This window comes from Carettochelys insculpta, chromosome 21, assembly GCF_033958435.1.
Source record: "Carettochelys insculpta isolate YL-2023 chromosome 21, ASM3395843v1, whole genome shotgun sequence".
NCBI lineage: Eukaryota > Metazoa > Chordata > Testudines > Carettochelyidae > Carettochelys > Carettochelys insculpta.
This window is the reverse complement of record NC_134157.1, coordinates 11,624,042-11,650,940: the sequence shown is the minus strand read 5'-3', so window position 1 is coordinate 11,650,940 and position 26,899 is coordinate 11,624,042. Positions and strand designations below refer to the sequence as shown.

The 26,899-nt window shown below is 42.0% G+C and overlaps 2 protein-coding genes across 7 annotated transcripts in view; both read right to left on the bottom strand.

Annotated features, from left to right (window-relative positions):
* GLE1 (GLE1 RNA export mediator) overlaps positions 1-2,146 on the bottom strand; it is a 32,020-nt gene extending 29,874 nt beyond the window's left edge. Inside the window, exon 1 of the mRNA XM_075015272.1 lies at positions 2,016-2,146. Within this exon, the coding sequence (XP_074871373.1) occupies positions 2,016-2,114 (99 nt within the window). The 5' untranslated portion in view covers positions 2,115-2,146. The remainder of the gene's footprint in view (positions 1-2,015) is intronic.
* Positions 2,147-3,688: 1,542 nt separating this feature from the next.
* ODF2 (outer dense fiber of sperm tails 2) lies at positions 3,689-26,822 on the bottom strand. 6 transcript variants are annotated; one of them, XM_075015455.1, is made up of 20 exons: positions 26,605-26,822; positions 23,808-23,892; positions 20,005-20,130; positions 19,065-19,235; positions 17,602-17,768; positions 16,569-16,698; positions 16,073-16,204; positions 15,370-15,444; positions 15,120-15,191; positions 13,986-14,102; positions 13,105-13,290; positions 12,041-12,150; positions 10,916-11,051; positions 10,067-10,177; positions 9,251-9,355; positions 8,525-8,683; positions 7,586-7,686; positions 6,430-6,592; positions 5,922-6,047; positions 3,689-5,093 (listed from the first exon to the last, which is right to left on the bottom strand). In XM_075015455.1, exons 1-20 carry the CDS (start codon positions 26,820-26,822, stop codon positions 4,920-4,922), a joined length of 2,664 nt encoding a protein of 887 aa, XP_074871556.1. In that variant the 3' UTR covers positions 3,689-4,919. The 6 variants fall into 6 exon arrangements, with proteins under 6 accessions (XP_074871556.1, XP_074871557.1, XP_074871559.1 ...); XM_075015456.1 differs by having other exon boundaries at positions 20,005-20,127; XM_075015458.1 differs by lacking the exon at positions 26,605-26,822 and adding an exon at positions 22,544-22,697.
* Positions 26,823-26,899: the final 77 nt, after the last annotated feature.

Sequence of the window (26,899 nt, the reverse complement as noted above, 5' to 3'; positions counted from 1 at the left end):
AGCAAGGGGAGGTCATCTTTTCCAATTTGGTAAAAAAATCAATAATTCAAGAGCCACAATGCTTGTGAATATAAGACAGTCCTTAATAAATAACATCAAACCATACATTTTGACCCCTATTTTAAGAACAGTGCATACACAATAATAATGTAATACATGTTTACTGCAGGACCTTCACAAACTTTTTACACGTTCTATTTCCTCACACTTTACGTGTTTGTACCATTGTCTTCCTGACTTTCACTCACTAACCTTCCGAACTTCTGGAGGACGTCAGGGGGAGTTAGCCAACGTTTTGAGATCACATATAGTTTGCTATTTAGATACGAGTTGCCCATTTTCGGGCTTTTAGACATTCACCATTTATCAAAAATAATCACGAGTTTTTTTGTTTTTTTTTTTTTTAACTTTGCAATTCTAGCCTCATGAGCCACAGGTTGCAGACCCCTGGCTTAGTGTGAACACTGCTTGTCTGTTGTATTTCGTTCACCACCCCCATCTTTATCTTTTCATAGTGTGTCATCTTATGGGACAGATGCTGTATCTTCTTGTGTTTAGAAAGCACTGGCACTGACAACGTGCTTTCCAGATATATTTGGAAAGTTAAGGAAAGAGGCAATGAAAGGTCTTGAGGAACCAAGGTTCAAAAGGAAGTATTATATATGAGGATAGGAATGCCCTATGGGGAAAAAAATGTACTGGTCACATATATGCAACCAAATGAAAAGCACTCCAACTAGGATTATCTCCCAATAGGGTCCATTAGCGCATGCTGACAAGGGATCTACTCACCAGGCAGAAAATTAAAAACAAATCTGTCTGTAGCTGGTAGATAAGCACCAACACCACTTAAGAAAGAAGGTGACCCTGCAGTCAACCCAAGTCTGAGAAGTGTTTTTGTTTTTAAACATTGAAGAGAGTAAAAATCTCGCAAGAAGCTTCTCTCACTGGAAACAAACTTTTCTCTTCAGAGATCATCACCAATGATCAGAGGTTAACTAATGCACTGTGGACCAGGGAGAAGGAAGCAGAAGTCAGCTATTTCATTAATTGCTTTAAAAATGAAGCTAAGTGTAAAGGTACAATACTTGGGTCATTTTGGGCAACAATAAAAACTAAGAGGTAGCCTGAAGGGCCAGAAATTGTCAGAGAGGAGTCTTATATATACCAAAACCTGCAAATTACTGAAAACTACTGTTTACAGAACTGTGTCTTAGTCTTGCCAAATACAATAGATAAGTGACTAAACAAGAATGGGTAAGAAGTCAAACTTTTAAAATCAAGTTGAATGGTAAGTCAAACTGTTCAAGAGAGGAAATATTTCATTCTGTGTCCTGTGTGGACAGGATACAGCCTGTGATTAGTTCTTGTCTATATCACAAATGCTTTGTAGGAATAACTCTACCAGCATAGCACCCTAATGTAGACAGAGCGTACACAAGCAGGAATTTTTTTTTATCATCATCGTAACACCACCTCCCAAAAATTATCTTTGTGGACAGAAGCACTCTTACTTGCACAGCTCTATTTACACATGATACACCTACGCTAGAAATGCTACAGGGAATGCCAGGAGACATACGCTACGTGTGTGTGAGTGAATCCCCCAATCTGTTTGCAAGTGGATGCTCCGGGGGGGTGGGGAGGTGTCTGTGAGCTAGGCTGGCCGTGAGCAGGCACCCCTCCCCATGTGTATGTAGAAGGGGCCCCCGAAACACTGGCCAGGAGCAGATGTACCCCCAGCTGTGCCTGAAGAACCGCCGCTCCCCGAGTCAAGGAGGGCTGGCCAAGAGCAGGTGCATCCCTGGCTATGTACCTAGGAGACAGGGGCCCAGAGCAGGACTGGCCGGTAGCGGGGATATACTATGGGGCGGTCCCAGAGGACCGGCCGGGAGTGAGTGCACCCCCACATGTGCCCGAGACCGGGTGCCATCCAGGAGGCCTTGCCTGGAGTGGTGCACTGCCGGCTCAACCCGAGGGGGGCTCCCCCCGAGAACTGGTGGCTGCGCACTCACCTCACCGCGCAGCAGCCAGTCCTGGGAGTAGCTCAGCTGCCCCTTGCTGGAGCCTTTCAGCGCCTCCAGGGTCTCCCAGCGGTACCGCTCCGACGGCATCTCGACCCAGCCTACAGACCACCAGCGGCCAGCCCCAACCCTGCCAACCGCCGCGCATCACGGGATAATGACCTTTGACCTCCCTTACATACCCCTTCCGTTTCCGGCTACCTGGGGCTCGGCTCACTCACCCTACCCCAAGCGCCTGAGAAAACTGCAGTGGCGGCGGCGTGCGTGGGGCTCTGCAGGCATCCCTGGGTCCTGGTGCAGTATTGTCACAGCCCCACCGTGGGACCCCCTGGTGCAGCTCTGCCTGTTAAGCCCTCAGCACCCCTAAGTATGCTTCCGCAGCTCCCGGGCTGCTTGTGGGAAACAACGGCTATCCATCGCCAAGCCTCAGACAACAGCAGCCAGGCAGCACTCGCCTCTGTTTCAGTGCCACTTGGCTTTCCTTCTAGGATGACCAACAGAAGCAACTTTCAGTCCCATTCCCCCGGGTCGAGGGATTCACTCAGAAATAATGCTGGGACGTTGACAATCATGAGAGGCTCCAACTGCAACAGAACGAGATTACAGTACTGTATGCTTATGGCAGAGAGCCAACTCAGCCAGGAGGACTGCCTCTTTCTGTCTCTTTAAAGGACAGAAAGAGGAACAGCAAGGAGACTGCAACAAATGAAATATATATATAAATGGAAACAACATTTTCCACCTCACGGTGCAGTGGGGGGGAAAACACCAGAGGGTGATATTAAAAAGCACAAGGCACAGAGAGTAGGGTTACCCTATTAAAAAGAGCACACCCTTAGAAGGAGTGTTAGTCTCTATTAATATATGGAGATACACATCTCATAGAACTGGAAGGGAACTCCGGCAGTGATTGAGTCTAGTCCCCTGCCCTCTCAGCAGGACCAAGCACCATCCTTTTATTTAAAAAAAAAAATCTATTTTGCACCCCAGATCCCTCAATGGCCCCCTCATTGATTAAGCTCACAACAGTGAGTGTAGCAGGCTAATACTCAAACCATTAAGCTATAGTATAGTGTGTATGTGTGTATATATATATATATATATATATATATAGTCTGTACATTAATACCTGAGTGGGTAGACACTGATATACTACCTTTCAAGATTGTCTTCTTTTTTGAAAGGTCAAATATGTTAAGCCTAACCGAGGGTGTTTTTCCTTGCTTCCTTTAGTGAACATAAAACCCAAAGTCCAGTATATAAGGGCAATTGAAACCTTGACACTTCTTGATTCAGAATGAAACAGGACTGTAGTACTTTGTTTTTAGCCTCTAGCTCCAGCACAAAGATTAAAAACCAATTTTTTTGATTTTATCATACATCTGTCAGCAAAGAATCCTTTATTGTATGGATTCATTTTCCCTCAAGCGCCTGCAGCATTATCCCTATTCTCATGAACAAATGTATGTATTTTGGGCACTAGCTCTAAAGACCAAAAGATGTATTAGTTTTGATAATCTTTACAATAATACATTTTTTAAAAAAATCCATGAATTTCCTTTGACACATTAGTCCCTACCACAGGTTGGCCGCATAATGAAAGGGAAAGACAGTGAGACAATATACAAGATGAAGTTCACATCCAGAAATAATACACATTAAACTTCTAAAGTTTAATAATTTTATCATAGCACCTTTTGGATTTTTTTTAAGTTACACATTAAAATGGAACTTTCAAATACTGATCAAAAGGAAAACCCTTTCAAAACATTCCACAACATGCCATTCCATAAAAAGAGATTTTAAAAAAAGCCCACCAGCCACACAGCTGAGGTTGAAATGCAATGTTTACTATGCTTAAAAACAGCTGCCTCCTGGGGCACAGTAGAGTCCAAAGACCTTAGAATTGCTTCACATGCATGAGGTGACCTTGAGTCACAGGCGTATGTGCAGGCTGGCTCCAAGGGCAAAGCCAAGCATTAAGTCTGTCTTTTTATTTTATTTTGTCCTAAAACTGATCCTAAAAAGCCCCCACTGTATTCAGACTGGGGTTCTGCTCCCAGACCCACTAAATGAGAATCTTCCCATGGACTTCTAATAGACTTTGGCTCAGCTCCTGGGATGTTCAAGGAAAGCAGGATCAGGCTAGTGTGAGGAAAAAGAGTCATCTAGAAAATATGCAGATTACACCACACATTAACACACAACAACCATACATACGCACACAAAATAATGAAAGACTAAAGAGTGTTCATGAATCAGGTAAGACACCTTGCAAGGATGCAATTTCACTGTTCCCCAGCAGAAAATTGTTCATAGAAAGGATGGCTGATCAGGAGGTAATCCATTTGACACGTAGATCCCAGACACTTAGTTACCAGTATGGGGTTCATACTTGCACTGGTGGCACTATCTCCCAATATCCCCATTGGTCAGCTGTATCAAACACAGTATATAAGAGTTAAAAGCAAACATGATCTTTGCAGTGTAAAAAAAGAACTTCACGTAGAAAAAGCAAAAAGGAAGAGAAGGAACTCTTACAAAAATAAAAAGATATCTAATATGATTAATTAAAAAGCCCACCAGGTTAGTTAAAAGAGAAATAACTGCTGGGGAATTAGGTGAAGAAAGGGAAAGCATTCCCCATATGCTCCAACCCAGATGTTTCTGGATGTGGCTGATCACGTACTGCCAATCTCCAAAACAGAAAAAAGATTCCATTTTCCTGTCCTACACCCATACAACTTCATCTCATCTAGACAATTAGAAAGAGAGGAAGGCTTCTCCTTACACCAACTCTGAAATCCCAGCCAAGTTTTAGACAAGATATGGCTTTGAAATAGGGCCCCACTTTTGTACCGCTCAATAGCAAAGGGGGCAGGGAGGGAACTACTATCATGGAGGAGATCGGGAACGGATAGGTGAGCTCAATAAGGCACTTTCTCCAAAGACATTGGCATAAGATGACTTGAGGAACTGGACATAGTTTTGCATGCTGCGGTTGGTGCTTTCAGACTGCTCGAGGCGATCCTTTAAGTCCTGTAGACGACTTTGGTATCGGCGTTCTGACTGCATGAAGAAAACACAAAATACAGGTCTGAAGGAAAGAGATTTTCTTTCTAACGCTAGCCTTAACAACTCTTGTCATTCTCTGGGATTTTTAGGAACAATGTGTCACTGCAACAAACATCACATAACTCTAAATAGTTATCACTCATTTCACTCAGTCCTAACTTCACCCATTGACTTGTATATAAAATGCACAAGATAACACAGTCAATCAGAATAGGAACTGAACATTCTGATCAACTAATGGTTTGACAACAAAACAGAACCACTCTCTAGGAAGAAACTCAGGAGGTATCACCTGCCATAGGTCAGCCCTCTTCCAATCCCAGCGCTAAAGTAAACAGGGAAAGAAAATGGGAGTATATGTAAAAGATCACCTTCAAAAAAGGGGAAAAAAATTTGTCCTAGCAGCAAAACACTCCTCAGCCCTGCTCTTACACATTCAAAGGCAACGAAAGGCAGGAAAAAAAATCCTCCGAGAGATATAGCAACACCTACACTGTCAGAACCCTTTTCCTCCTGTAGTGTTTTTCTGGACAGTGTGATGGGTCTGATTTTACATTCACCAGTAGCCCTGTTCAGACTGTTAGTATACATCATGACAATCAGACCCATGTATATTACTTAAGACTAACTTTCTTGGGGCAAATACTATGTCTTTCTCCACACTTTATACTTCATCAAGCACACTAATGTGTTTCACCATCACAGCAGACACAGCAACAAAGTTACTGCGCAATTTCTTCAGCACATCGACGAGACAGGGGTTAACAGACTCTCACTGCCATATGGAAGCTACTAGTTTAATGTCTCCACCCAAAGACTCACATCTTCTTTGTTTCTACGCAGCTGATTTAGTTCTGTTTTTGTCCGGCTCAGCTGCGTCTCCAACTCCAACATCTTGGACTGGGCTGCTCTCTCTCTAGATGCTGCTCGGTCCCTCGTTTGTTCCACCTACAAGTAGGAATTTGGCAATGAAGTTTTTGCTTTGGCAAGAGTGTTGTCCATACAGTTCCTTTGCTTCTTCTGTGGTAATATCCTCCTCCCCCTTCTGTCCTGGAGAAATGGACATGTTTTTATTTGCTGGAATCAAAGACCAGAAACATTTCAGTCTAACATTTTTCCTTTCATCTGTGTCTGTCTACTGGAATCAAAGTACTAACAGCATTTTTTGCTTCTGCTTCCTACAGATAATGGAGCATGATGAAGCAAACTTAGAAGTTTGATAAGATTGTAGGGGAATCCTCTTCCATTAGCTGGTAAACTGCTCTCCTCCTACAGTTTGGTAGTTCCACTCTATTTGATCAGTTTCTTACTCTGAGAAGGAGTTACTAACCTGTCTTTTGGCATCTTCAATGGCCATCTCCAGCTGCCGTGCCAAGGAGCTACACTCACGGGTTTTCTCCTCCAATCGCAGCTGAGACTGATGGATCGACTCCTCCCTTTTAGCTATGACCTGAAGGAATTCTATGTTCTGTGCACCTGTTGTCTCTAGTTTCCTGGATTGAGACAATAAGACAAGAAATTTTATTATTAAATATAATTTGGTTCAAGATCCATTCTCTCAGGTCACCGGTTGGCCAGGAACAGATCGATTTTCAACTTTCCATCCAAAGGTCAAACTCTCTCATGCCACATCTAACACCAAAGAATTTCGAGATGGGAGCATGCATGAACATATTCAGAATACTCACAGACCTGTCCTCACCACGACATCAGTGAAGTGTAGAAGTACCATGAGATAAAAGAATTTATGAACTGCCATTCCTGATCAGACCAATGGCCTAGCTAATGCAATATCCCGTCTCTGACAATGGTCAGTACCAGATGCTTCAGAGGAAGGTGTAAAATTCCACAGTGGATAGATAGGGAGTGCCCGATCTCATTGAGATCAGTGGAGCTCGAAGAGCCAATGGCATGGACACGCCCATTGTTCCTGATGATTCCTCTAGTGTGCTTGCACAGGACTTCAGAATGGCTCACAAGGAAGAAAATTTCATGAACATTTGTCTTAAGGTAACAAAATATCAGACTGAAGACTCAGCATGGGCACAGACTCGGACTAAGACCCAACCTGAACCTTCTTTGACTACATAAAAGTAAATCTCACTTTTTCTGTAACTCACATCTCTGGCAGTTCCAAATCTCAGCAGGGACAAGAAATACCATAGAAAAAGGGTGGTGTCAGAGTATTTCCAATCTGTCCAGAACAAGGAAGTACTTGAAAGCTCATAAGGAAAAGAAAAAGATGGGAGAAGTAGCAGTCTTTCTGGAGAGTTTTCCTGACTCAAGACGTTAACATCTTCTCTACTGAAGCATTCCAAACTTACGTAGAACAGATTACTTAACTGTGATTGTTTAACTCTATAAAAGCACCAGATAAGGGTACCCAAGCAAGCCAGCAGCAGTCTCAGTGCCTTGAAAAGGGGACTAAGGGAGGCCAGAAGAGGAAGAGAAAAAGAAGTCAGAAAAAGACAGTTATATATTCTAACCTCTCCAGCTCTTCTAGCTTCAAGATCAGCTGCTTGTTCTCTTCCTGGGCAGATTGATACTTCTCTCTTGTCATTTCCATTTTGTCCCCCTGGAGCTCAATCTAAAGTGACAGAAAACAGACCTTACCTAGTAAGTCAATATAAACCCAAGACCAGCCACCTAGAACGGGTGCTGTTCTTGGAGAGGAAGAAACCCATAGCTAAAACATCTTCAAATTCACAATTGTCGAAAGCCCTGAAGAGGAAAATGGAGGCAACAGTATGTGAAACAGCAAAAAACTACACATCCTCCAATTTGTGCACTTTCTCCAGATGTTTAGACCCATCGTGAAACAGAATTTTTCCACACCATATACGACCAGTCAGATGCCACAAGAGCTTGATAGTACAGCAGCCACCTGCAAGCATAATGAAGCACACAGATTAGAAGAAACTTTGCGTGTGATAAGTCTGGGAAGAATTCAGAGCCTAAATATGGCAAAAGCTAATGACTTGCATGGAATTATCATTGCAAAGCACATAAGCTGCAGAATTATACAAGGCCTCCATTGTGATGGCATCAGAAAGGCAGGGGGAGAAAGTAAAAGCAGAGCAACATTTGTGAGCAGATGGTCATGAGAGAGGCAACAAATAAATTGATCAAGGTGAGACATGTAACTGAGACACCATGCTTTCTGGGTTCTGCTGCTCTTCATTATCCAGTAAATTCTGCAACTAAGCAGTTTGAAGGAAAATCTTGAAATAACAAGAAAAGCCACCACCTAAGGTACTATTCTCCCTAAACAAAGACATGCCACACATCTTGATTTTGCAGTGCAGATGTTTTAATCATTTCAGAAAGAGATGAGTACAGAGGTAAAGACTGAACCTTCCTGTGACTCATTTTGGTCCCCGGCTTGAAGACAGCATAGCTGTGGGTCCTTTCTGCCAGTCCCTTACCCGCTGACGAAGATCTGTAATCATGGCAGAGAGGTCCATGTTCTTTTTTTCATAACTCTGGAGCTGATCCTGACATTCTGCCAACTTTGTCTCTGTGATCTTCAGGATTTCAGGCAGCTTTTCTAGTTCAGCAAGTTGTCTCTGGAACTGCTTCCGAGCCTGGGGGCAGGGAGGGAGAATAGGAATGGAAGAATAGAGAATGATTGATTAAAAACAATTAAATATTTGATCTTATTTCACACATTTCTGAAGTCTGAATTTTTGAGCTGTTTCTTGCTGTCTGTTCACCAGAGCACCTCTGTTTCCCTGCAATAAAGTCATGTCAGATGCTTTGCCAACAATGGAACTGATGTCCCCTATGGAACTGGAAATATATTTCTCCAGTATGCTAGCATTTTGGTCCTGTGGAACTGCTCATTGTAAGAGAGATTCCTTCCTCTATTCCAAGACACATTCACTTAAGTTTTGGGATTCCCACTGGGTGTGAATGACTACATACCCTGGCTCCTGGACTTGAGTTTTATTAATATGTACAATATTCTTGAGAACAACTGTTCCATGACAATCAAAGACAGACAGGATGCATTATTCACAAGCATTCACTGTGAACAGCCCTCTCCCTAGTAAAAAGACACACCCTTAAACTGACACTATATATTTGACAAGGTCCTCCATGGGACTTTTGGAAAATTCAATGTACTTTGCAAAACAAAGAGCAATAATTACCAGCTCAATCTCCTTATTCATTTCATCTTTTAGTGTCTTATTCTCTTTGTCACACAGCTCCAGTTTCACAGTCACCTCATCAGCTTCCATTCGGGTTTTCAGCACCTGGGCACAGAAAGAACAGGCGCACCACTATGTTAGGGTTTTCAAGCACAGAAAATTTGCTAAACACTAGCAAAATTACAACTGTTGCAATCCATTAGCAGGATTTTTGTAAGCCACTGGACACTCCCAACCCAAATTCTGGAGGTTTTCCACTTATGCACATTTTATAGACAAAACAAAACAAAAAACTTCTCACCCTCCTTTGTACTTTCCTCCAAAGATTTCTCCCTTTACCTCTTTGTGCATTTCCTTCCTACCACCACCAAACACATATCTCAGCAAAGGGAAGTATTAGTCACATGAAAAGGCTGTGGAGGATATGACTAGATTTAGATATTTTACTCTTGCATTTGCTTCTTGAGGCAGCTGAAAAGTGACAATGACCAAGATCAGTTCTAGACATTTTATCCATGTAGCAAGATCTTTACGCATGGACTCAGCTTCTGCTGATAGCGTGGATGATCAGGGTATGCAGAGTGAGGCAAATTTTCCACAGTCCAAAGAACAACAGGTGACAGACTACAGGCTGCCACTTGAATGGAATAACCTATAACAATCATTTGCACAGAAGATATATTATTTGTTAATCACATGAAGAAAGATGGAATACAGCATCATCTGACAGCCATATGAGAGAATGAACCACAACAGCAAGGGAAGACAACCAGTTTGTATAAGGAGCAAAGGTAAAAGGAAAGTTGAATAAAATACCTGAGACTTATAGGTTTCAATCAGCCCTTCATAGTTCCTGAGAGATGCCTTGAGTTGCTGCACCTCCATCTGAGCTTGGTTCAGCTTTTCCTCCACTGGGACCATAGCAGCCTAAATGGAGAAGACACCTTGTATTCTATTCTATTCATGTTTAGAACAGGCTAAGTTGTCCCCATGTACTTTATGCTAAGTTAGAGCAGACGCTAGTGCAAATTAAAGGTTAAATTCTCTGTTGGAATAACTCGAAGAGTCCTATTGACTTCAGAGGAGCTTCAATAATTTATGCCAGCAGAGAATATGGTCTTACACCCATAGGAGCGTTGTTCCACCATGTTCCAAATATACATGAGCTGTGTCCACTGGATCAGGGTCACGTATGATTTATTTGAACTGAAGCTTTGTTTGAATCAGGTGAATTATGTACCATACTCTATGTGTTTTTGTAGGTGTGTGGACAGGACATCAGACATCTTCCTATTTTATTCCCTGTCTAACTGGGTGACAACAACAACAACATGTCATCTGGGAGACCAGGCAGATAAGCATATCTCCAATCCCACATACTGGATCAGAGGGTAGAAAAAGACTTTTCCACCCCGCCCCAACAAACATTGTGTTCCTCTATTCAATAATTTCAGCCTACCTCACTGGAGTCAAACAATGGAACGTAGGACTGAAAATACACTCAGTCAATTTAACTACATTAAGTTTTCCTGTGCAACTCGATCTGACATCAAATGGGGTCAAAGGAGATAAGTATAGAAATAAATTACATGGGCAGCAGCTGCTCACTACAGCTTTACCCTTATGCTGACACTTCAATACAGAACGTCTGGATAGTCAACTGACTTTCAGCCTTTCGTTCTCCAGTTTGAAAGATGTGGTCTCCGTGGTCTGTCGGTGCAGTTTATCCACCAGAGCATCCCTGTCTTCCCGCATTTTGTCCTCCATGGTGGTCTGCTGCTCCAACAAGTCTGAAATACGGCTGTCATACAGGAGGTGAAATTAACCATTAGATGGCAGAGAAAAATCTTGTTCTTTGAAATTCACCTTCAGGAATAAACACACTTTAGTCTCCTTTTTCCTTCCATATCTCATACAGGCATACCCTACTGGTTGGCTACACAAACTTTACTCTCACTTCCTCTTTCGCTCCACTCTTTTTGGGAAACAGGCACACAGATGTTAGTGGGATGGTGGCATTTCATTGCAGTGGCATTGATACATTACAGTTGAGCTGTACAGCCTAATGCAGTGGTGCCCTACCTGATGACAAGGGATGGCCACATAAAACCTAAACACCTTAAGCTTTGTATGGGCCAAATAGATTTCACATATTTTAATAAGATTTAAAGTCACCTGTATTGATTTATTTTTTACACTCAGCTTGTTTCATATGTATTTAGGCAGGTTGTTCCTGTGTACAGCATTGTACACTTATGGACTTTTGTCAACTAAGCTGATTTAAACATAGTGACAAAGTGTGAATGAATTGGTCACTAGTATATTGTACTGAAGCAGACTGTGGGACATGTACAGCTTGTGTGCCATAGGCTGGACACTCCTACTAATATGGTTATTCCCTCATGCACCCATGCTTATTTTTGTCTGTGATAACTCCATTTGGATGATGCTGACCATTTTTGCCCCCACAAGGCCCACAAAACCCAATCAGCCTTAAACTGCTTTGCATTTAAATAGTTTCTTTCACTGTGAGCCATTCTGAGATCCTTCAAAGAAAAATAAATATATGTATTTTACAGAAAGGGCAGCAGGTGCAAGGATAAGTGATTTCATCAACAATCACTGCGACAGTCAGGAGTAGAAGCCAGACCTCCTGGCTGCCACCATTAGACTATGCTGGGTCTAGCTTTCATTTGAGTACTTATGCCCCAGCCTGGAGACTTGAAGAGTCCCTTCTTGAACAATTACCCCAGCTGCATTCATGCTGGCATCCCACACCAGAGCTATCACCTGTTCAGCATAACAATCTCAAGCTCCAGGTCAGTCTTGTCCTTTACCACTTTGTTGTAGCGGCTCCTCCAGGACTCCAAAGTGGACAGCGCTTCAGCAACGTAACTGTCCTGTCAAAATATGTGGAATGAGAGAGGCAAGACTGACAAAGATCCCAGCACAACAGTGATGTGCAAAGTGAAACATGTCATTGCAGCGAAGCATCTCAGACATTTCAGAGAGACAGTACGTCTGTTCCTCAGCATCAGATTTTAAAACCATTAATTCATTTTCTCACTTCACATCCTTGTCAAATATATTTTCCAATGATGCTGGCAGCTCACAGCCTTACAGAAAGAGGAGGGTCTCCCCTTTGAAAAAAACAAATATAACCATTAGGGAATGCAAGGCATAGCTAAGACTCTGCATTGGCCTTGGACCCAGAAGTTGAGCCCAGAACACCAGAAGTAAGGGGACAAGTAGTCTAAAATGCCTGAACTTTTCTGTTTTGTCTTGGTCCCAATCTTCCTTTTTTTTTTTTTAAACTCTAGCTTTCAATCCCTTTTCTCTAAAGGCAAATACATGTGCGCCTTATTTATTTACAGGTCTCTGTACTATTTGACTTCCCCAGTGATTTCCTCTTTGGTGGACTAAATTCTCATTTTTATTCCTATCTCCTTCCCCATTGTCACTATGAGAATCTTCTTTGTCACCTGCCATTTCCATCCATAACTCTGAAAGATGCTCAATATTGACCACCATACAAGTTCCAAAGCAAAGAAAGGCCCCGCAATATTTTGTCCATTTCCTTCAGCTGGCTCTCAAGAGAACAGAAAGTCTGGATAACGGCAGATCTGCCAGTTTAATCACAGGATATAAATCATCACATGCACTCATTCCAAGGAAGGAACCGTGACAGCTCAGAAATAATGGCTTATTTAAATGCACAGCAAATGGACTGAGTACACACCTAAGCCACATCAGATAAAGCCGATCTCCTCCAGTGCTGGTATCAGAAGTCAAAGATATGCACAAACACAGACCATAAAGAATTCTCTTTCCCTCCTCTTCACAACCAGCTTTACCTTTTCTGCTAGCTGAACATTCAGCTGCTCTGCATATTCTTCACTGCGCTCTGCCCGCTCTTTCTGTGCACGTACGGCTTTCTTGAGGGCTTCCTTGTCGCGCTCCCCCTTCTGTCTCAGCTCTTTTAACTGTTCCATGATATGTTCTACCTCTGCTTTATGCTGAGCCCCACTGCGCTCCAGATTCTGGAAAGGAAAAGAGGGGGAAAAAAATTCACCATGAAATGGTTTATATTTAGTCAAGACAGCCAACTCATCTCCCAGCAGCTGAGAAGTGGACATGAACCATCTAGCAATGTGCTCCACCTTGCAATTACTGTAATATCCATTCAGTCTTCCATTCCTGTTGCAGCACTGTCCACTTAATTCATGGGATGAGATACAGAATTATTTTATAGGCCTCTGTCACATCCCCACTTCGGTATCTCTTTCCTTAACTGAACAGCCCTAATTTTTGTAATTTCTCCTCATATGGAAGACATTACACACCATTGATCATAGGCATCACCAGTGATAACAGTGAAACAAACACACTTCTTTGCGATCAGATGAAGGGACCCATGGCAAGAATTTCTTTTTCCCAGGTAGGAAGTTAAATGGTTTCCCATCCTGCCAGATAGGTGGTTAAGCAGAAACTTCAACTCACCTGATTTGAGGGGAAAGCTAAAGTAACAAGTAATTACTTGGCAATGCAATTAACCCTTCAAGTTTGTGATTTCACTTCACATAAGTGAAAAAGTTTTAGTTCTCAAAACAAAATTACAGAAGAAAATGCACACCAACCACATAAGTGACGTCAGTGTAGACATTCCATGTCCGCCACTCTCCTAAGTACCCTTAGCTGTTCAGTTCGAATGGTCTGGTGAATACTGAAAACATACCCGGATCTGAATTGCCAGACGATTATTTTCAGCTTCTTTATTTCGCAGCTGTGCCTGTAAATGACCCTTCACAGCTTCCATAGATTTGGAGAGTTCACATGCTGTCTTTGCTTGATCCTATATAAAACAGACAGGACTAAATGTTTTCTCGGGCATTGAAACAGATGGGACATTTCACACCAGGCAACAGTTCAGGCCTCTGCTTCAACAAACACCAGCAGTGATAAAAGGAACTGTCAGAAAGAGCGCTCTCAAAAACTAATTTTCTTAGCCATGGGAGCAGGAAGGCCAGACATGAGAGTCAAATTTGCTCAGGTTATTTTGTGGGTGGAGAGGCAAGAGTCATGGCCTGTAGGGCTTGCTAGAATCCAGCAGTTTTGTCTAGAGAGACCAATGGGAAGAAAATGTTTACAGAAAACTAGAGTAATTCTAAGCACCCCAAGGCCATGCATTCTGCATTAAGGAGCTGATGAATGGCAATATTCCCTTTTCCACTACCATAAATCCTGCTCTTCCTCCCACCTTTCTTAAGCGCCTTCACAGGTCCCTCTGCCCACTCAAGTGCACCAGGACAGGAGCCCCCTCTTTCTGAGGTGACACAGAATCTACACCCCACTGTCACTCTGGCTGACCAATCTGCAAGGATTTGCTATAAGCCAAATACATTCAACCCTGGCCACTGTTTCCATGTGTCCCATCTGCTTCCAGGGAACTTGTGACTAGGAGAAGGCAGGACACATTGGAACCTGAGGCCATGGGGAACTGCTGGTTCCTAGCAAAAGGAGGAAATCACCCATCAGGATTTGCTGCAGCCAAGCACCTATCCTGGCACTGCCTCCAAGCAGCACGAGACCCATCCCAAGCAAATGGTGCAAGAGCAACTTTGGAAAAGTGCTAGGAAATAGTCAGTCCTGAGGTGACATCTATCATTTTATATTTGTTGCCAAAAGTCTTTGTGATGGACATTAATCGCTAAATCAGGAATTCCATGCGGGGCTTAGATAGAAATCTGTCAGTTCAAACAAGAAAGCAGAACCTGTAAGGCCTTAATTCAGCACAGCAGCCTCCAGTCCCAGAGCCCATTATAGTTTTGCAGGTTCAAGTAGTTCAAAGGAGGTTAAAAAGAGAAACTACCTTTTCTGTCTGTATTTGAATGTAGAGATCTTCCACCTCCTTCTCTTTCTCCTGTAGCCTCAGCTTCAGATTCTGGAAGACAAACACCACCCAGATCTTAAGTGAAAAAATACTCTGTTGCTATGAGTGGGGGGCAGGAAAAAAGAGGGTCAATGAAGGGTTGCAATGGCGTCTCTACAATATTATATCACTATTGGTCACCCATGTTTAAAAATAAAGGGTCAGTCTCATTTTTTCGCTCTTGCATTACCGCTTTCTCTGCATCGGAGTCAGACAGCCTTTTTAGCAGCAACCCCTGCTGTTCCATCAACTTCTGTGCATCTTTCTACAAGAAAATGAACAAACAAGAAAGAGCTCATTAAGCTTTTTTCCAAAGCCATTCTCCATGTCCTACCCCAAGAGGATGAATCTTCTAATTTAAGATTGATGAAGCAGAGAAAAATGTCTATATCATTATTCAAGCATCAGTTCTCAGCTAACACTAAAGTGTCAACCCTGACAACAATTTAACTTTCACCTATCTTCTCCCAGAACGCCAATCCCAGAAAGCTTCCTCACTCATATTTCCTTTAACCCAGTCAAAGAGGATACTAAAATGCACAATGGCAAACTAAGATCTTGCAAACTTCTCCCACTTTGGACAAACACACACCTTTGATGGATTTTTTCTTATTAAAATCACGGGTGGCTGGGGAAGTACTTTGTCACCAACCTGACTTTGACCAAAGCTGCACATTTTTAATAAGCTGCAGTAATAACTGTAATTACACTGATGCATTCCTACAGGTTGCCTAGCATTCAGGCCTCTTAACATCTTCACGCTACTGTTCAAACTTTATCTGAGCCTCCAAAAGGAAGGGTAAGGTCTATTTTAGAGTTAGGAGAACTGAGGCAGAAGGGAGTGAAGCATTTGTCTCCTGCAAATCAGGGTGGAAACATGCAGCACTGCTCACCTCCCGGTTGTGCTGTTCTTTAAGTAGATCCCGGAGAGTCCTATTGGTTTCTTCAAAGGTGCTTAATTTCTGTAGCAGCAGCTCTTTTTGCCTTGTCAGTGTATTAATGTCTGAGCTAGTCATCTGTTTCTCCTAAAAAAAGAAAGACAGGGTCATATTTGTCTGCATTTCAGCATCTAGAGCTTGGTATTGGCCATAGTCACAATGCAAATACTTGGAACATAACTAAAAAGAACTTGATCATCAGCATCACATCCACAAAGGGCAGTGGGACGTGAAGATGCTGGCAGGTAAACTCCCATCTGTAAATTCAAAGTGACTTCAGACTTTACATAATCTGGTTTTCAAGCATATTCTGTGCCCAAAGGCCTATCGAGCACTTTAAACACCTCTCCATTTTTTCTCAACAATCTCTGAACCACTGATTCTATGACAGCTCTGAGAACAGCAGTGTGGCAGTACAGCAACTACTACAGTGAACTGTGCCATCACTTACATTTTTGAGTCTCCCAATTGTATCCTTCAGCGCATGAATCTGTTTGGCTGCTGCAGCTCCGTCCATCTCTGCCTCCACTAACTTGGACATCAAACACTCCTTCTCATGCTGCAAGTGCCTCTTCTGCATTCTGCAAGAACATCAGCAGAAAGGAGAGCCAAATGCAACAACCAGGCTGCACGTGTAACATTGCGCTTAAAGGAAGCCTTGTAATTAGAGTTTTTGATCGGAGGTTAACCCATAAACCTCACAAACAAAAAGATTACCACAAATAGTAGAAATGTATCACTTTTTGGTTTTGGAAGTGGGTTGCAATGGGGGATCAGCACATCTTTCCCATCCTCGTGTGCTGGCTAGGAGCTCATCTTGCAAGTGGGAAATATCAGAAGAAGCCAATTTTGGGGTTACGCAAAAGCAAATTTGCCCCACCGTACTAAACCACACCTTTTTCTAGAACATTAATATTCCTAAAGAATTGTATCAAGCCATTTTGGAGACTTATTTCTGGGAGCAGCTGAACACTTAGCTGGATGCACTAAAAAATTGGAGACACACAACTAGAACTCAAAAAAAAACTTTCATAAAGAGTTCATAGAACCCATTTCAATCCTTATTCATAAAGCTCTCCTGAAAGGTTCAGAGATTTTGCTATATAATCTTTAGTGTAAGAAACAGGAGAAAGGGGAGATGACTCACATCAACATGTTTTATGTTTTCCCCACTCAGTGAAACGGATACAACAACAGGAGCTAAACTGTTACTTGCTTCCACATAATTGCTTTGAGAAGGCTGAAACAGGTTTTTTTCTACTGCCACCACAAAACCGCTATGCAAAAATAATGGAAATAGGATTTCACTATACCATTACGAAGGAAGCGAATATAAGAAAAGGGAACGTCAATTATGCAGTGACCCTCAGCTTTAGACTCCTGGGAGTTAACTTTGTCAATGTTTTTTATGAAGGAGACAAGTGCTCTTTAAATATTTTTTTACAGTACATAAAACACACAGGAGTTAACAGTAAGTTCTTTACAAAGTAAGATCTTTCTCCTCCTTTATGCGCTCAATGTTACGTCGGAGCAAGGTATTCTCATGTTCTGTTTCCACGAGCTCCTGTGTGACTTCATCTAGCTCATCTTTCTGCTCCTCAAGGAGACGCTTTGCAATCTGCTGCTGTTCTTCCCGCTTCTGCATCTTGGCCTAAGGAGGACACATCTTATTTCTATGTCTAGAGAACTTTACACAAATCACGGTGCTTTTACAAAGTTGCAGATGGTTCAGATCCCCCATCAATGAAATGCAGCAGCTTTTCAACAGCACACAGCGAGGCTCCTAAAGAGTTTAGTAGATGAAGAATACTATAGACAACTATCAGCCCATATCCATGTTAGTCCATATCCACAAAAACCACAAGAAGTCTTGTGGCATCTTATAGACTGAGATATTTTGGAGCATAAGCTTTCGTGGGCAAAGACCCACTTTGCCAGATGCACAACATTGCATGTGACAAAGTGGGTTTTTGTGCACAAAAGCTTATGCTCCAAAATATCTGTTAGTCTGAAAGCCACAGGATTTCTCATTAGCTATAGTATTCACAAAAACAAATTGCTGAAAATATTTAGGAACTGAGACTGAGACCTTATACTGGAATTTAACCAATGCACCGGCCTCCACTCAATGTAAAAGAAGGGCCTGTTATTCCCCTAATTTGAAGGTTAAGACTGATGACATAGATGATACTTCTATGTTATGTCTAAAGCATTAGTCTGGGTAGATTGCATTTACAATTTAGCCATTTTCTAACTGGCTGGGGGGAAACTTTGGGAGAAGCTGAAAGAAAAATGTCTGTGTTCTCCCCTCACTATGTTGGGCCTGAGCATCACATTAAATCTGCACTTTAAAATTCAGTATGCAGATTCTCACAAGACAGCTATTAAAATATTAACAAGTACTTAGAAAGGCCATTGGGATAACAAGACATCACTGAAGCATAAGTGCCAGCAGCAAGGCATGAGGAATATACTGTTCAACTGTGCGATCCTATGGGTCAGCAGGATTAGACACTTTAATCTTTTGGGAGGAACATCTTTTAGATTTAGGAACATGGTGGAAACAAGACTTTATACATAGAAACTGAGGCCAATCATCATCCTGTATGACAGAGAGTCATAGATGTTCCATCATTCATTTCAGCACAAGTAAAAAAGGCGCTCATTAATCTGTAGTTGAGACACAGCTAAAGTGAATGAAAGCTGAAATCTTGCTAGCAGACTCTTTGGTGAACGAATGCATTAGGGTAGCTAAGTCCTTCGCAATTAATTCATACTGGACTCATAAGATACGTAACAAATGAGCTGAGAATCCATTTGCCCTTCAACATTGTATCCTGGGGTCTTTAGTTTCCTCTTATCAAGTTTCCTCTTTCAGTTTCACTTTGCCTAGTCTGTAAGCCCCCTTCCTTGCATCACCCCCAAGCCTTCAGTATGGTCTTCTCACCTCATTCTTCAGCGTCCCCACAACATTCATCAGGCTATCTATCTTCTTCTCATATTTGTTCATCTTGCAGTGAATAGCATCTTCCTCATCTGTAGAGAGGTCACTCAGACGCAGCACTGAGAGCAGTTTTTCTGAATCTGGAGGAGTAATTTCCAAGCGATGGGTTGGGCCCTGGTGGGAATGTAATAGTCATGGCCTTTTTAAAAGGGACACACAATATTTAGCCTTAACACCTCCAAAACCAATCTAGGACCAAATCACATGTCTGAAAAACTTCTAATGAGTGTGAGATAAAACACCCAGGCTCTATAATCATCACTACTTCAACCTGTTTCAGACAGTTGTAATAGGCTCCTAATGGGAAAAAAAAGATTCCAAATCCACCAAAACAGCACACATAGGATTAGCTTGATCAGCTGATAGTCACGAAGGATAATCAGAGTCACAAGTTCAAAGCCAGTAGGAGCTGGGAATGGACAGCTCCTTCAGGCCCTAGTGGGAAAGGGAGTTCAATACACTCCCCTCCAGCAATCTGATGGCAGACACAGCAGACATAGTGGCCTATAAAATATCTGTGCCTCAGAAAAAGGTCTTTTATTCCTTTTTTACCCCTGCCTTCCAAATGAGGGGGATTTCTCCAACCTTTCAGTATATGGGATGGTGTGGGAAAGAGGGTGAAAGGGACAGACAGTTGCACACAAAAGCAGCACTGGGAAAGCCCAGTTCAACACATGACGAACCCCCATTTAGAATGTGCATGTACAGACAAGTTTCCAAAAGTCAGACATGAATACTGGATGTTTAAAGAGGCTGCCAGGTGGTAGTGGCCACCTTACTTATGGTCCAGAATCCTCTAACCCTGACACCCTGCAATCCTAAACTTAAAACCTAGGTACCACCACTTAGTCCAACCCAATTAAAAAGCAAAAGTTAGCTATACCTCCCACTTGTAAGCAGACTCCCGGATGGATGTTTTGCCTGGCGGCATCCAGGGGACCTTGGTTTTCACCCGGACACTTCGGCGCACGTTCACAGTATCCCCTTTCATTTTCTGTTTATTTTTCTGCTGAAGAAAGAAAGAAAAATAAAATAAAGCTAATTTTTTTAAAAATCATTTAAACCTTTAATGCTGTAAGAGTTAAGGGCACATCGTGATTCTTACAGTAGTAACACAGACTGCTTCACATGGTACATCAAATCAGAGAGGAAAGTCAGCTGCTGAAGGAACAAGACAAAGCCAAGGACAAGAAGAAAATTATTGGCTATATAGGAGCATATATAGCCAAAATGAAAGCATTCTTGCTATTTGTCAACTAGGGCCTTTATGACATCACTTGTAACTCTGCCTCTTGTGACGCAACAAGGGCCTTGGTTACCTTCTGAAAATACATCTAGCTGATGTTAAAGGAGGTCTGTCCATTTTATATTTTAAGGAGGAGTTTGCTTGCATGCTTGCAAACTTATGTCAAGACTTGAGTGACAACCTGTTTTGATTTTACTTCATTGGGTTCATGTCTTAATTTATAAAGTACCCATATGAAAAACAGTACCTGAGATGTTGGACACAACAACAACTGGGCCAAGTGGCAACATCTGATTCAAGAGAACTCAGACAGAGAGTAGTCCAAGGAGGAAAAACATAAGAAAAGACCACAATCTTAAACCAAACCTTTAAGACAACCACAGGAATTAAGGGGGAATAGAGGTCCCTGCATCAAGAATCTCCTCTTCTTAAGCCCCATTCCAACAAAACTTCAAGGTTGTGTCTGCACTAACAAGTTCTTTTGAAAGATTTTTTTCAAAAGATCCTGCGCAGCGTCTACACACAAAAAGCAAACTTTCAAAAGTAAATAGACTGCGGTGCTCCTTCTGAAATCACTCTTCCTTTCATGTTTCAGGAAGAACACCTCCTTTCAAAAGCTTCTTTTGAAAGAAAATATATGTAGATGCTCCTCAGGGCCCTTCTTTTGAAAGAGAAGTCCTCATGGCACCTGATTTTCATTCCATGGCCCGTTCTTTTGGAAGAACGGGCGCTGTGTGGATGCTCTCTTTCGAAAGAGCAGATCACCCTTTTGATCCATTTTTTTGTGTGTGGACGCACTCTTTCAAAAGAGATCTTCCGGAAGGACTTCTTTTGAAAGATTTCTGTAGTGTAGAAGTAGCCCATGTGAGAGAGGGTGAAATAAGAGGAAGTATGCTAGTTGCTGGGTACCATGCATTAGATTATTATAATTTTTACGCACAGTCCTAACTAGCTTGAGGTAGCCTACTAGAAGAGCCGAGTTCAGACAGAATGACAGCTGGGGGGTCGAGGTTAAAGAGGAAAGGGAAGCCTTTCTAGGCAAGAGAGGAGATACACAAAATACCATATCCTCTATGTCTAAGAAAGAAAAGCAAACTAAATGGATTCCCATTATCTCACAGACCTAACTGACAAACAGTAGCCATGATCTATTGATGGAAAATTGGGTTCTGGGGGAGATGGTCTACAAAAATCTTGGAAACTCATTCCCTGTTTTGTGACTAACAGGCATTCTCTCTGGCATACGGGTTCAGTTTACACTAACTCTTCCTTATCTAAAGGAAAATGCTTTTACACAGCTCTGAGGCTTGATCAGAAAGTCATTGGTCCAAAAGCAAAAGGACCTATACAACCAAATATCATCAGACATACTTCATTAAAATAGTCACTAGTCGCATTATACACACATGAACAATGAAGGAGGAAGGAGGGCAAAATATAATTGTTGCAGACTTCTAGAAGTACTAAAATAGCACTCACCATATTTTGGGTCCTCCATTTCAAGAATGACTTCAACCACTGGAGGATTTCCACCCCCTCAACAAACAACAACTAAAGCCTACCTACCTGCTAATCAGTTATATCTAAGGGTACTTGCCAGATCCCTTTGCCCAATGCCTAAGAGAAGATAATCCAAACTGATAAAAGAAATAACAGTGGTGGCAGGGAAGTATAGTTGCTATAAATTAAGGAATGTGTTTTACTCCTTGTTCTGTCATTACTGATCATATGACTCTGGACAGCCAAATTAATTTATTTGTGTCTCAGTTCACGCATCTGTAAAAAGGCTGGTGTGCTACCGTATCTCATGGCAGAGGGAGGGGATGGCTCAAAGCATAACTAAAATGTTTCAAAAATGCTGTCAAGTGCTTTGGATAAAGTCCTATAGAAGTACAAAAGATAACACTATTATACATCTAAACATAAAACTAAACCATGTAGATTACCCATATAAGATACACTTTCAATTTCTAAGATTACTTATAAGTACTACAAGAATTCACATTGAAATGAATGCAGTTAAGAAGTCAATCAATCAATCTTATTTCTCTAACTTACTACCTATTGATTCAAGCATCAAATGGGAGAAACAGACCTTGAGCATGCAGTGGTGTTTCTAAGACCCTTCACTTTTCTGGTTTGTAGCCCTTACAAACACCCTGCTACACATTCCTACCTGGCTTTTTGCAGGTGTTGTTTTCTGACCCTTTTTAATATGGACATGGACAGGGGTGTTTTCATCCACGTGAACGTGCAAAGGGGGAGATGTGGAGCGGTTCTTCATGGCTCTTCTCCAACAAACGGGAAAGGGCAATACAATGAAAGGAAACCTGTGAATAAGGAAACTGGAAATAACAACATTTCCCTCTGCTCCAATGAAGGTGGACAACTGCCTCTAGCCACCCGTTCCCAGACAGCTACAATTGCTGAGATGGGTCAAGGTATTTAGGTCACAGTTTGAGATTCCTTTCAGTGGGTCTTGCCATTTTGGATCACACACAGCTTTGGTGTAAGATCTGGAATAACTCCATAAGCTTCTGTTTACACCATGGCCGAATCTGGCCCTTCACTTTTATTTGGACAAGGGACACTACAAATAATGTAAAGATAGTATTCTACTGGTAGAGGGTGTCTGTAAGAGTCACCAGAGTTCAAGGTCTTAGAGAATGCCAACAGCTCTGATTAGCAACACCGTCTGATTTTGAACAGATTTTTTACAACAGGGTTATTACTTTGACTACCAAACTAGAGAACTTACCAAAACTAAAAGAGTATCAGATGTACTATATGGGCCCAATGCTGCAAACATGTTTGTGCTTAAAATTAAGTATTCTGATCAGTCCTCTTGATTTCAATGGGACCACTCACAGGTCTTAAACACATGTAAGTGCTTGCAGGACTGGGGCCTGTATTTGTCTCTGCAGTTTACTTCTTATAAATGATGCACATCTGTTATTTCCACATTAACTATGTGCCTAATATACATGAGCAAAGCATGAAAACAAACTTGAAGTAATCAGTTCACAGTTTAATTACTTGGGATTTTATGCACGTGTAAAAGTTTCCTTCTCAGAGTACATCTACATTTATTGAAGATCGATGCACTAGTGGTCAATCTTCTGGGGTTGAGTTTAGCGCGTCTAGTGAGGCCTCACTAAATCAAACTATAATGGTGCCTCCATTAACCCCAGTTCTCCTGTCAGTCACAAGGAGTAGAGGAAGTTGACAGGAATGCTTCTCCTGTTGACCTCTGGCTGTGGGGATGGCAGCAAAAATTAATTTTCCATACATTGACAAGAGGTACACAATTCTCATAAGATGGATTCGCATATCTAAAATCAATTTTATCTCCTAGTGTTAATCTGGCCTTAGAAAAGTACCACCACTAACTTGAGTACAGCAAAAAGGAGGATTACATAATTTCAATCCCACCTACTTACAGTTAGCATAAGTTCCTGAGCTCCTTGTGATGTTTTTCTCTGTGCTGAAATTGCAGTTATCTCGTTTTTGCTGGAGGGGGGAAACCTGATGGGAGAATATGAAATAGATTACTAATAGGAGAAGATGCTAGTTTCCTCAAGGTTCTGAGTCCCTTGAGCAGAAAGGTAACATCCTGACTCAAACAAGTTAAATACCAAAAAAACCACTCGACAAAACAGTGTGCCTTAGTATTCTTAGCACAAGAAATTTTAAAATAGAGTTCAGAAGAAGCACTTTGACTTTCATTTAAAATACCACGCACACAACATTATGTTAGATGATACATGTTAAGATGTATCATTTATCAGATACCTAATTCTGTAAGACAGATTGGCTGTAGAACAGAAAGAATCAAAATTCTTTTTGAGCAGTGATTTGTAACTGGTGCTTATGAGATGTTCCTGATACTGGAAAAAAAATATGCTTTCTTGTTCCAAAATGTTTCTAACCCTGGCATGTCCAAACTATTAGATCTTCAAGACACATCATCATTTTCCTCATGTGCCTTCTGCCCTAGGAGTCTGACAATTTTAGCTACTGCCTCTGAAGAACTGCTACAAACTGATACTTTCTACTGTCTATACATGCTTAACAGCTTTTAAAAATAGTATAAAACAGTTTCATGTTAACAAAAAAAAATGGAAGTAGCAATAGACAAAATACATCATACTACTTATCCTCTTGGGAGCAAGAGCAGCATGAAAGATAGGACTACACTGAAAAATGGCAGAAAAGAATACATTAACAAAGGTCCTTTCAGATCTGTGGAAAGAGGACAGTTATGCTTAGTAGATGATGTTTATTATGGGTTAAGATAATAATTTGAAAACAACAAACTAAACCAGAAAGAGACACTCATTTTACAATATAAGAGCATCTACACAGGGAGTCACACCAATATAGATATAGCAGTACAGCCATAATTTTTATTTTAAAAAGTTATACTACTATAGTTATGCCAATAACTTTTCCCAATCAGATGAACCCTGCAAGCAGTTTTAACAGCAGCTCTGTATAATTGATATTATAATATCTTGCAACATCAATGTGATAATACACAGAACTATTAGCCAAACATCAGAGTCCAAATACTCACTGATTTAAAACAAAAAGCAGTCAAGTAGCACTTTAAAGACTAGCAAAATGGTTTATTAGGTGAGCTTTCGTGGAACAGACCCACTTCTTCAGACCATAGCCAGACCAGAACAGACTCAATATTTAAGGCAGAGAACCAAAAACAGTAAGCAAGGAGGACAAATCAGAAAAAGATAATCAAGGTGAGCAAATCAGAGAGTGGAGAGGTTGGCGGGGCGGGGCGGGGGGGAGGTTAAGTTAGTCAACATTTTAATGGAATGGGGCATTCTGTCAATGACCTAAAGGTATGTGTGTTACAGAAAAGGAATTATCGCTCCGTTTTGGAAAGAGAAACATCTGAACTGGCTTTTATATTCAAATTCAGCACATTAACACATGGTTTAAATCGTGATGGGAACTTTCTGAGTCACTATAGGGGCTTGTCTGCATACTTGGCTCAATCTAATTCTTGACCTTCCCCCCCACCCCTCCACTCTCTGATTTTCTCACCTTGATTATCTTTTTCTGATTTGTCCTCCTTGCTTACTGTTTTTGGTTCTCTGTGCCTTAAATATTGAGTCTGTTCTGGTCTGGCTATGGTCTGAAGAAGTGGGTCTGTCCCATGAAAGCTCACCTAATAAACCATTTTGCTAGTCTTTAAAATGCCACTTGACTGCTTTTTGTTTTGATAGTGTATAGACTAGCACAGCTTCCTCTTTGTTACTATTCACTGATTTAACTACATTAATATCAGTAAGATTGCAATCTTTTTCAAGAGGCTGAGATTTTTCAGATTTTTGAAAATGGTTAACATGCATAGTGAGAGTGTCTGTTGATGAATAAAGAAATATGCAGAACAGAGCCACCTAGGCTGGAAAGATGTGTATTTAGAATCTGAGAACAAAGTTTGCTGAAATGAGAGAATTTTTCCAGTTTTTTGTTCAATAAGCAACTGTAAATACAGTTGCTCTGTTTGGTGCTCTGAGTCCTGACAAGTAACTAAACTTCATTAAAGGGCAGAAAACATAATTCAGCTACAGTGTAAAAGAATGGTAGACTTTAAAGCCGAACACTGAAAGACAAAGAGCAATATGAACATTAATATTAGCAATATCAACCAAACACATGTTGTTTCTGCCAGCAAAACAGGCACTTTAGAAGAATAAAAGAGTTTTCCTTGTCCAACAGCAACCCAATATTACTACTTCTTGTTAATTTGCCTCACAGTACTTGTGCCTTAAAACTCCAGCTCCTGGAGTCGTATTATTTCACGAGAATCTCTTTTTAACAAGCAAGTTTATCTAGATGCTTGCAGAACATAACCCTAAACGCTCCAGAAATAAGGCGGCAACACCGAAAACTGATAAATAATTGCAAGAACTTCCTGACTATGGAGCCAGTCTCCTGATTTCGGAGGGGGATGGAGGAGGACTCGTTTCTGCAATGCCTACGGTGTAGTTCCCCAGGCGAGAACGGAGGAAGTCCCAAGAAGGAACAAGGGCACATCACAGGCACCCACAGTCCCAGCCCTGAGAAGAGCCCGCGGGATTTGACCCGCTCCAGGGCAGGAGGAGCTCCGCGTTCCCCGCCCTGCCACTTTCCTCCGGCAGCCCTGGGAGGCCCCGAGATCCCTTCTCAGACACCGCCCCCTGATTTTCCGGCCCCGGCTCCCAGCCCTCTCACCATCCAGGGCCGAGCCGGGATTGGAGCCGCCGCCTCAGGATCTCCTCGAAATTGGCGGCGAGGCGGCGGTAGCTACTATTGCTGCTGCCATGGAGAGCCCGGGGCGAGGGGGGCCGGGGCAGGGGGCAGCAGCAAGGACAGGACAAGCAGCAACAGCAGCGAGACCCGCCGCCGAACTTCCGGGTCCGCTTCAGGGACGCTGCCCGCAGCTCCCCCATTGGGCGATTCAAACCCCCCGTGACCCCGGCTGGCCGCAGCGATTAGCTCCTAAGACCCGTCGTGGCGTCACAAAAGC